The 12,047-nt window shown below is 43.2% G+C and overlaps 2 protein-coding genes across 2 annotated transcripts in view; one reads left to right on the top strand and one right to left on the bottom strand.

Annotated features, from left to right (window-relative positions):
* PDGFD (platelet derived growth factor D) overlaps positions 1-7,139 on the bottom strand; it is a 138,341-nt gene extending 131,202 nt beyond the window's left edge. The window contains exon 1 of the mRNA XM_075266139.1: positions 6,445-7,139. Within this exon, the coding sequence (XP_075122240.1) occupies positions 6,445-6,556 (112 nt within the window). The 5' untranslated portion in view covers positions 6,557-7,139. The remainder of the gene's footprint in view (positions 1-6,444) is intronic.
* GRIA4 (glutamate ionotropic receptor AMPA type subunit 4) overlaps positions 1-12,047 on the top strand; it is a 699,790-nt gene that overhangs the window by 186,356 nt on the left and 501,387 nt on the right. The gene's annotated exons all lie outside the window — the stretch shown is intronic.

Here is a 12,047-nt window from a genome sequence, read left to right as displayed (position 1 = left end):
CAGGAATACTCCTTAAACCCTCAAATATATGATCTTATCCAAGTTCCGAGTTGAATAGAGCCATAATAGATCACCTATAGAAGTCTACAGGTACACATTCTCCAAATGACTCACCAAATCTGAAACGAGCCATACATTGAGCCATGGACAACCCTGCAGCTAGATACTGTTGGGACTCCATGCATCTCCATACACGTCATCTATAAAAGGTTTAGGAAAATACAATTTGATGACAAGAAATGTGAAAATTGCACATACAGATTTAGACCATAGACCTTACTCAAAACCTCAAAACATTCACCCAAGGCTATGAAAAGACAACTGATATGTAAGATTTCTGATGCCTTGCATTACTTCTTGGGCCTCGCCTGCACTGACTCGAGGTGCACTAGAGAAGAAGCTGGACAGAACAAGTGTTGCTCCTACAGATTCTTGCCAGTCTTTATGTTCATTTCAATGGCCATTGTAATCCTATGTAACTTCCTATGTGGTGGCCACTGTCGAAAAATGAAAAAACATTCACCAAACAGTATGTAGTCTGTAGCCCTGTTCAGAGACTTCGGTACCATTGGGGCTTACACCCTGGAGGTAAATAGAGACTCGGACGGAACCAGAACATAGGGAGAATATTCAAGCATCATAACCACTGAGCCACCATGCTAACTACTGAGTCATAGTGGTGTTATCTATATACCAACCTATAGTAATAGACAGAAATAGACAATAAAAGTTTCATCTAAGTCAGTTTTTTGGAAGTGGATATTCCCAAGAAGCAATTACATTATAGACATGTACAACTACCAAGAGCAATGTCTTGTCCGGGCTCCCGTTCTCACTGCAACTCTTATGAAAATACAATGAAAATTGATATGTTTTTTTATGATTTTTTTATGTTTTTAGGGCCAGCTGTGCACAAATTCACTGCACAGTATACCATAGCACTGCATACCATCCAAGTATCTATTCTATTACATCTATCTACAATGTTTGAAAAGTATTTGCCCCCCCCCCCCCCCCCTCCCCACCAGATGTCTCTGCTATGGCATACTTACCCTATTATATGGTTTCTACTGTAATATTGTAATATAAGACTATGGGAACCTGAACATTCAGATAACATTAAAATGTAGTCCCTTACAATTTATACAGGTATTATACATGAAGATTGAGGAATTTTAACTCATTCTCCTCATTGTAGAAAAACTGCCTTAGGGCTAGTTCACACGTGAACTGCCCGCGCGGGTTTTGACACAGAGAGAGACGCGGCGAGCCGCGTCTCTCTCTTGTCAAAACCCGCCCGCCGCGACCATCGCTGTCGCGGCTTAACCCCCTGCTGTCGGCTCAAATGAATGAGCCGACATAGGAGGGAGCTGCCGGGGGCGGAAGCCGCGCGACTGAGACAGCGCGGCTTCCGCCTGAAGAAAGGACATGTCCTTTCTTTTCTCCGCTAGCAGCAGCTCGCCGCTAGCGGAGAACAGAAGCCCGGCGGTCTCCATAGACCACCAGTATAAGGGGAGGTTTTGGACGCGAAATCTGCTGTCAAAAACCTCCCCTTATACTCACGTGTGAACTAGCCCTTAGGCCGGCCTCCACGTGGTGTAAAGGCCTCGATCTGCTTGCTGTGGAAATGCAAAAAAGCACTGCGGGATGCCACGTGGGACCTTAGTCTTAAAGAGGACCTTTCACTATCCTCACCAACACAAGATCTTTTCATCCTCTAATATGGTTATGATATTTGTGACCTATCGTTTATCAATATCAGATTGATCAGGGTTCGACCCCCAGCACCACCACCGATCGGATATTCTCAACTGCTGCTGGCACTGAAAGTATACAGTAGACAAAGCCAGAAGATGATAGCTCTGTCCACTGTGTAGTATCTATACTGGGTTACTGTGCCTTAGCATCCATTCTACACACTGTATAGTACCACCAGCATCTAAGAGCAGCTGATCAGTGGGGGTGCTAGGTTTCAGACTTCCACCAATCTGATATTGCTGACTAATCATACCCAATCTTAACTTGAGGGGGTGAAGTTGCACCGAGGCCCATGAGTCTTAGGGGCCCATAAGTACTGGCATCAGTACTGAGATTGCAGCTTCAACCTGGCCCATAAACCAAGGAGACCCAAAGATTCCCCTAACCACGCTAAGGGTAAGTTCACACGGAGTTTTTTGGTCAGGATTTTGAGGCCGTAAAAATCCTAACCAAAAAGATGGCTCCCATTGAAATCAATGGGAGCCGCTCAGGAGCTTTTTCCAGGACCTTCTGCCTCCCGGAAAAAAGAAGCGAGGTGCTCATTTTTCAGGCCGAGTCGCCTCCCTCCTCCGAACTAGGCCCATTCATTGGGCCTAATCCGGAGCGGAGTGCGCAGCTGGATGCTGGTGCACTGCACCGGCTTTCAGTGGGGGCGCCCCGTGTTTTGGACTGGAACCTGAGGCGGCCCCTGCTTCAAAGAACTTACCCTTAGGTGGATTAAACTCCTTAGCACCCGTAACCATCACTATCAAGAATTCACTGTAGGAATGAGGTAGAGGGCTCCGGACAAAAGACTGTACGGGGACCCACAAGACTTTAGTTACGCCATTGTCTCTATCATTCGTCTCCCCAGCGGACCCAAATGACGAAGAGCCCGGTGTAAGTGTGAACCTGGCCTTATTTACTTTGAATCTCGGCCCAAATTTACTAAGATCCTTGAGCCAGAATTCGGACATACTGCACTTTCCTTTATGGCACAAAACAGTTTAGAAAAACATATCCTTGCTCCTGGCTAGACATTATTCATAGTGGTTTGCTGAATCCAAAAATATACCCCAATTTTTTACTGACATATGGAGCGGAGTTATAGGCGGACTCCACCATGTGGGCGGGAAGACTCTCCGCTGGGGTTGCTCTGCAAGGCAGGCGGGTGTGACACAAGCATCTCAGCGGACATGGCAAATATTTCACACTAGGCCACGTTGCTATGGCAAGCAACACAGAGGCTGGACGCTGCGCGCTAGGCCACGGTGATATGATAATGTGTAAACTATCGAGTAGCTCGGTGTCCTTAGCAGGACACTTCGCTACCCAATATTTTACACGTTATCATAGCAACGTGGCCTAGTGCAAAGTATCTAGGTAAGACTGAGGCCAGTCCGCCACCCCGCGGACCACCGAAAAAAAACCCAACAGCCCGGTCCTGGTCCTGGACCAGTGTTTGGGGACCCCTGATATAGAGGATAAATACTTTATTGGTGGGCATCTGCCTGCTGAGGCCCTCACTGATCCTGAAAATGGGTTGTTGCACCACGGCTGTGAATTCTGTCTGATAGCAGCCAGGCTGAGTGTAGGCGTGCTCGGTAGAGATGAGCGAACACTGTTCGGATCAGCCGATCCGAACAGCACGCTCCCATAGAAATGAATGGAAGTACCTGTGATGCCGGCCGGCCGCCGGCAAAGTCAGCGTCACAGGTGTTTCCATTCATTTCTATGGGAGCGTGCTGTTCGGATCGGCTGATCCGAACAGTGTTCGCTCATCTCTAGTGCTCGGGCTGGATGTAACGTCATTGCAATGGGAGTGCTGGAGATAGCTGAAGTTCAATAGGAGGGCGACGCATCCTGTCCAGCACAGGGAAGACCTTCACTCAGCCTATCAGCGGTCTGGCGGTATTTGCACCCCTTATTCCCAGGATTGTGGGGGTCTCAGCATTCAGGTCCTCACCTATAACCCTATAAGCTATTTGTCTTCTATAAAACATATATATATATATATATATATATATATATATATATATATATATATGGCATAACCCCTTTAAGGAGACATAGTACTCCATCTACCCAATATCTAAGACCTCTCACACAGCCAACCAGTACCTGCTCCACACTGATGAAGGACGACAACCCTAAAATAACTGTCTACAGACGGGTCTCTCTTCTTTTTGGAGGGTCTATTCTGATCTGACGTTCATCCCAGGTCATGTCACTAGGTTCTAGTATGGAACTACCCTGCAAAAGAGCAAGTTTTCTCTTTTCCACCAGGAGAACTTATTTTTATACTCTTGTTCTTCTTCGTCCCCTTCCCCTTAGATTGTAAGCTCTTGTGCATACCCACCACATGTACAACTTGGGATGAATTAGCTTCTCCATGGACTGACCTGTCGTATAGCTATACATCTGGCCTCAGCATATTTCCAGCTGTGGGAATAACAATGGAGTGCAGCGAGTATATGACTACATTCTTCTGGCAAAACTTTCCCATAGTTCTTTTAGGTTAAGTAGTTAAACTTCTGAGCAGTAAACAGAGGTGGACGACATGATTAGTCATCTGTACGTCTACCAAGCGATGGAGTAACCTCAGACCAAGGAGACGCAGCGATGGGCAAAATTTCAAGACTTTTCTGGCAGGGCCCAAACTTTCTAGCACACATGCAGTACCTGGCAACTCGTGAAATCTGATCGCCATGTGCGGCTGTTACCCCCTCACATAGTTAACATATTTCCAACTGTTTCTCTTTTCTTCACACAATTTCCTTCGAGTTTCTTAAGTCGAGGCTATCTCTCTGTACTCATCATCAACCATCATCCTGTATTACATAAGGATCTGCGGGGGATATCAACCCCTGACCGTGTTCTTAGAAACAACTCAAATCATACCGTACGATTCCCTTTCTACTGTATATATCTATCACACAGGCAAACCAGGCACATGTCTAGGGCAGCGCATATTTTGGGGCAGCACTTAAAGCGGTATAGGAACAATTTTTTTTTCTTTGTTGCAACTAATCCAGATATTAGTAAAAAATCCCGTTGACTTAAAATGAGAGATATTGGGTAAACTAGCGCACAGGACGTCTTAAACCATCAGGGGCAACAGGATGGACCAGAAGCAAGCAAAAGGGATTTTTATTTTTAGGGGTTTTATAGGTTATTGTCAAAGGTTCCTATAATTTTGGATATCTGACACCTCTGATATCTGAAAATTTGGGGATGCCTATAGTGTAGCCCTATAGAAAAAAGTAACCAAGTGTAGGACTGAAGTCATCAGATGCAGCAGAGTCGAATTTGCTGCTAACCTCTGGATTACAAGTGAATTTGCAGATTTGTCCTCCTTTACCTTCCCCCTTGGCTCAATGTCCTGTATTCGGAGAAACTTTTTTCTGCACGCTCGAGCATTGTGAGTAATGCACAAGTTTTCTTTTTTGCACTCACTGACCATCTTGCATCAACTCATTTTGGGATTTCTTAAACTAAGAGGAAAGATAAGGAAGGACACATCTGTATGTGCAGCCCTCAATGAGTTAAATGAGGAATTCAGCTTGGTTACATCTGCTCAGTTCTATGTTAGAAGGTTCAGCTGTAGCAAACTTTAACTTGACTCAGCAAATATTAAATTGACAGTTACATCATATATGCCACGGCCTCAGTTACGTCATATATACAACAGTCTGGCAGAAGTCCATCAAAAACACTTTTGTCCCGCAAAGTCGCCGAGAAAATAGACCCAACCCACCCCCAATGGCGCCCCTAGCACCATCCTTTTTTGTCTATCATTAGACGAAGCGCATTTTTCAATTTTTTTTTTCTGTTAAAATACCTATCCGTATGTGTTTGATGTGAGAGTACCTCAGAGTAAACCCACGCAAACACGGGGAGAACATACAAACTCCTTGCAGATGATGTCCTGGGCGGGATTAGAACCCAGGACTCCAGCGCTGCAATGCTAACCACTGAGCCACGGTGCTGCCCGAGTGTGTGTTACAATTTAATCCAGTCCTATGATGCCAGAAAAACATATCAAACAACACAGATGTTAACGCACCCTAACACGTAACGTGCTAAATGTCAAGTTAATGTTTGCTGAGTCACACTAGCGTTTGCTACTTCTGTACAGCACCTTGGGTTCATGCACCTAGGGAAGAATTTCTTGAGTCAGCGCTAACTTGCATGTAGCTTTTGCTGCAATTCTGCAATAATCTGCATTCAAATTTTTTACATGAAAATCTACGGCATGGATCGGGATGATGCAGATATGCGGATAGGTCAATGCACATGTGCAAAAGTCTTCATGCATGCTGGGAGTTGTAGTTTCGCCACAGGTTGGAAAGCATCAGCCTGATATCACAGGGGGTCCAATATTTTTGCAACAAGTACTCTATTGATACAGAAGCCTCAATGTGCCGCTGATCCGTACACAAAAGATACAAAGTAACACAAAGCAACGCACGTTCCAGAATGTTCACAACGTGACGGTTGTATAAACCTAGAGAGAATAACTGGGAACATTTACATGTAGCGATAAGTGGAAACACACAAGGAAAACTAACCAGATCTCCATCTGAGGCAGTAAATCTGCAGAGTAATCTGACATCTTAATCACTAGCACAACTTTTCCTCAGGAGGACCCTTAACTTCCCAAGAAACCCAGCACAACCCAGACAAAGACTCCACGCAGACACTTACCATCTCTCTTCAGGTTGGAGCCTCGTAATATTTTCAGGTTTCCAGTTTGGGAGAAAGTTCCTTGAGTGCAGAAGTTTGCAAAAAAAAAGCTGAAAAGCAACGGCAACCTCATTGGGAAGAGTGTGCGATGCGGAGTAGGGAGGAATCAAGGGGATGTCTTCTCCAGGTAGAACTTCCACAATGTCTTTATCCCAGATCAGCCTTCTTTTCTTAAGCAAAACCCTCAAGGAAATGTGCTGGCTGTAACAGGTTGGAATGCTGCAGATGTCTTAAGGGAGAAGGCAAGCTTCCAAAAACTGCTTCTTCTGTATTGCAGCAAGTTGTCCTTGTGTGTCTTAGAGGAGCAGGAGATGGCTGGGGATGGCAGGACTTGTGGTGCAGATATCTAGAAGACTTTCACAAGCTCCCCCTGTACAGCATGCATTTCTGCAGAAACAGCACATAGCTGGATTTAGTGTGAGCTCCCAGATGAGGATAAATGCTGCTGTGTCTGAGAGTCTTGAAGGAAACAGGACTCTGACTGCTGAGAACAACAGGAAAAAAGCCAGGGGCTGCTCACAAGTAACTCCAGGGAACAACTAGTAAATCAAAGGAGAGCCAAGGAGTGCAGGGGAAATAATCTGCTGACCCCCCTGTTCTCCAACACTCCCACACTTCACTATTCACATCATACTTAGGCATCAGTACAAGCTGTAATGTGAACAGAGGTGTAAGCAGTATACAGGAGAGCCGCAGCTCTGGGAGACTAATAATCCTGTGGTGGCAGCAAGTCTGGAAATATTGTATATGTAATACACTGTAGGAGGCAAAAGGAGAAGAATATGCTGTGTAAGTGTGTATATATACAAGAGGAGAAGAGACCAGTGTATACTGTGCATATAGCCTAGAGGTGATACAAGTGTATACTGTATATATAGACAATAAGAGATAGCAGTGTATACTGTATATATATATATATATATATATATATATATATATATATATATATTACAGAAGATACAAGTGTATACTGTATACATAGTCTAGAAGAGATACAAGTGTATACTGTATATATATATAGCCTAGAGGAAATACAAGAGGTGATAGAATAGATAGGGAGAGATTAATAGATCTATAGATGGATAGCATACTGTAGATAGATAGATAGATAGATAGATAGATAGATAGATAGATAATTGATTGATAGACGATAGATAGATAGGAGATAGATAGATAGATAGATAGATAGATAGATAGATAGATAGGAGATAGAGAAATAGATAGATAGATAGATAGATAGATAGATATGAGACAAATAGATAGATAGATAGATAGATAGATAGATAGATAGATAGAAGACAGATAGATAATAGATAGATAGATAGATAGATAGATAGATAGATAGATAGATAGATAGAAGACAGATAGATAATAGATAGATAGATAGATAGATAGATATGAGACAGATGATAGATAGATAGATAGATAGATAGATAGATAGATAGATAGATAGATAGATAGATAGGAGACAGATAGATAATAGATAGATAGGAGATAGATAGATAGATAGATAGATAGATAGATAGATATGAGACAGATAGATAGATAGATAATAGATAGATAGATAGATAGATAGATAGATAGATAGATAGATAGGAGATAGATAGATAGATAGATAGATATAGAGATAGATAGGAGACAGATATATAGATAGATAGATAGATAGATAGATAGATAGATAGATAGGAGATAGATAGATAGATAGATAGATAGGAGATAGATGATAGATAGATAGATAGATAGATAGACTGGCAGTACATTGAACATAGACAAATAATATATAGATGATAGATAAGATAAGATAATCCTTTAATAGTCCCACTGTGGGGATTTTTCAGCATGTTACAGCAGCATAGTAATACAGATACAGGATAATACACAGTAATGTATTACAGAAGTAGACACACATATAATGAGAAAATAAAAACATACTAGGAGTCCATAGCAGCTAAGGAAGAGAAGAAAGAAGGAAGACTTCGGAGTCATTTAGTTCTCTGTGCAGAGTGTCTTCACTTGGTCTGATGTAGATTATACAGCCTGATCGCGGTTGGAAGGAAGGACTTGCGATAGCTCCTTCTCACACTTGGGGTGGAGCAGACGGTCACTTACAGAACTGCCAAGTCCCATCAAGGTCTCATACATGGGGTGGGATTTGTTCTCCCGCATGGAGGTCACCACAGACAGTATCCTTCTGTCACCCACCACCTGTACTGGGTCCAGAGGGCTCCCCAGGACAGAGCTGGCCCTCCTGATCAGCCTGTCAAGTCTATTTCTGTCCCTGGTTGATATACTGCTCCCCCAGCAGGCCACACCGAAAAAGATGGCTGAAGAAACCACAGAGTTAAAGAAGGCCCTAAGAAGTGGATTGGATAATGTACTGGAGATAGATTATATCTATTTATATATGTATATATTATATATAAATATGTATATATTAGATAGATAGATAGATAGATAGATAGATAGATAGACAGATAATAGATAGATAGATAGATAGATAATGCACTACAGATAGATCATGAAAAAGAGAACCTTTCATGTCCTCGGGCAAATGCGGTTTTATTTACCGCTAGAAAACCAACAGTGCGCTGAATTCAGTGCACTATCAGCTTGTCTGATGTGTGCCCGGGTGCTGGAGATATCAGTTCTATTAGTTTTGGCACTGATATCTCTCCACTGTTAGAAGCATGGGCCTTACAACCTAGCATCATCTCTGGTTTGGTAACAAACACCCCCTCCCACCCTGACAGCATTCTTCAATAGTGTTGTACTGTCGGGGGGGGGGGGGGAGTTCCTTACCAACCAGTGATGATGCTGAGCAGTAAGGCCCGCACTTCTGACAGTGAAGGAATATCGGTGCAATAACTAGTGGCACCAAAATCTCTAGGAACCTGGGCGTGTACCGTCAGAGTTGGCAGTGTGCTAAATTCAGTGTACTCTAAACTTTCAGGGGACGTGAAAGGTCTCCTTAAATGATGATAGTAGATACATAGACAGAGTTGCTGCAAACTTTAGATTGACACTGTACACAATAAAAGCCATTAAACAATAAATAGACAGATGCTGTATATAGATAATAGATAGTAGATTAGATAATAGATAGTGAGTTTTCTGTGGCGGAATACTTAATACGGTCCTTAAAATGGTCTTCCCTCTAATGGAACCTCCGGCACAGATGTGAACAGTGTCAATATAAACTTCAACTTGCCCCACAAAAAACAAACCATCATGCCAATAGAAAGATATTAAAAAAGTCACATTCTTAAAATTGCCCACTGGTCCTTCCTTCCTTCCTTCCTTCCCTTCCTTCCCTTCCCTCCCTCCCTTCCCTCCCTCCCTTCCTTCCTTCCTTCCCTTCCTTCCTTCCCTTCCTTCCTTCCTTCCCTTCCTCCCTCCCTCCCTCCCTCCCTCCTATGGTGCTGTTTCACAGATGGAGACAAAGAAAAATATATATTCCACATGTTATACAGTCTATTACAATGAGGGGTAAATGGGTGACATGTCACTGGATGCTGATACAGTTGCATACATTACAGGCTTCTGTGAAAGGTATACATCTAGGTAAGTACCCAACGCCCAATATACACCTCCGATATACACCTCTACCGTAAGGACTGTGAGTCTGTGGAATAGCCTACCTCAGGAGCTGTTTCTATACTGTAAGCACTGTGAGTCTGTGGAATAGCCTTCCCCAGGAGCTGGTTCTATACTGTAAGGACTGTGAGTCTGTGGAATAGCCTTCCCCAGGAGCTGGTTCTATACTGTAAGGACTGTGAGTCTGTGGAATAGCCTTCCCCAGGAGATGGTTCTCTACCGTAAGGACTGTGAGTCTGTGGAATAGTCTACCCCAGGAGCTGTTTCTACAGTTAGGGCCAGAAATATTTGGACAGTGACACAATTTTCGCGAGTTGGGCTCTGCATGCCACCACATTGGTTTTGAAATGAAACCTCTACAACAGAATTCAAGTGCAGATTGTAACGTTTACTTTGAAGGGTTGAACAAAAATATCTGATAGAAAATGTAGGAATTGTACACATTTCTTTACAAACACTCCACATTTTAGGAGCTCAAAAGTAATTGGACAAATAAACATAACCCAAACAAAATATTTTTATTTTCAATATTTTGTTGCGAATCCTTTGGAGGCAATCACTGCCTTACGTCTGGAACCCATGGACATCACCAAACGCTGGGTTTCCTCCTTCTTAATGCTTTGCCAGGCCTTTACAGCCGCAGCCTTCAGGTCTTGCTTGTTTGTGGGTCTTTCCGCCTTAAGTCTGGATTTGAGCAAGTGAAATGCATGCTCAATTGGGTTAAGATCTGGTGATTGACTTGGCCATTGCAGAATGTTCCACTTTTTTGCCCTCATGAACTCCTGGGTAGCTTTGGCTGTATGCTTGGGGTCATTGTCCATCTGTACTATGAAGCGCCGTCCGATCAACTTGGCAGCATTTGGCTGAATCTGGGCTGAAAGTATATCCCGGTACACTTCAGAATTCATCCGGCTACTCTTGTCTGCTGTTATGTCATCAATAAACACAAGTGACCCAGTGCCATTGAAAGCCATGCATGCCCATGCCATCACGTTGCCTCCACCATGTTTTACAGAGGATGTGGTGTGCCTTGGATCATGTGCCGTTCCCTTTCTTCTCCAAACTTTTTTCTTCCCATCATTCTGGTACAGGTTGATCTTTGTCTCATCTGTCCATAGAATACTTTTCCAGAACTGAGCTGGCTTCTTGAGGTGTTTTTCAGCAAATGTAACTCTGGCCTGTCTATTTTTGGAATTGATGAATGGTTTGCATCTAGATGTGAACCCTTTGTATTTACTTTCATGGAGTCTTCTCTTTACTGTTGACTTAGAGACAGATACACCTACTTCACTGAGAGTGTTCTGGACTTCAGTTGATGTTGTGAACGGGTTCTTCTTGACCAAAGAAAGTATGCGGCGATCATCTACCACTGTTGTCATCCGTGGACGCCCAGGCCTTTTTGAGTTCCCAAGCTCACCAGTCAATTCCTTTTTTCTTAGAATGTACTCGACTGTTGATTTTGCTACTCCAAGCATGTCTGCTATCTCTCTGATGGATTTTTTCTTTTTTTTCAGCCTCAGGATGTTCTGCTTCACCTCAATTGAGAGTTCCTTTGACCGCATGTTGTCTGGTCACAGCAACAGCTTCCAAATGCAAAACCACACACCTGGAATCAACCCCAGACCTTTTAACTACTTCATTGATTACAGGTTTACGAGGGAGACGCCTTCAGAGTTAATTGCAGCCCTTAGAGTCCATTGTCCAATTACTTTTGGTCCCTTGAAATAGAGGAGGCTATGCATTACAGAGCTATGATTCCTAAACCTTTTCTCCGATTTGGATGTGGAAACTCTCATATTGCAGCTGGGAGTGTGCACTTTCAGCCCATATTATATATATATCATTGTATTTCTGAACATGTTTTAGTAAACAGCTAAAATAACAAAACTTGTGTCACTGTCCAAATATTTCTGGCCCTAACTGTATACTGTAAGCACTGTGAGTCTGTGGAATAGCCTACCCCAGGAGCT

The sequence above is a fragment of the Leptodactylus fuscus genome, chromosome 2, assembly GCF_031893055.1.
Source record: "Leptodactylus fuscus isolate aLepFus1 chromosome 2, aLepFus1.hap2, whole genome shotgun sequence".
NCBI classification, from domain to species: Eukaryota; Metazoa; Chordata; class Amphibia; order Anura; family Leptodactylidae; genus Leptodactylus; species Leptodactylus fuscus.
This window is presented reverse-complemented; position numbering and strand designations above follow the sequence as displayed.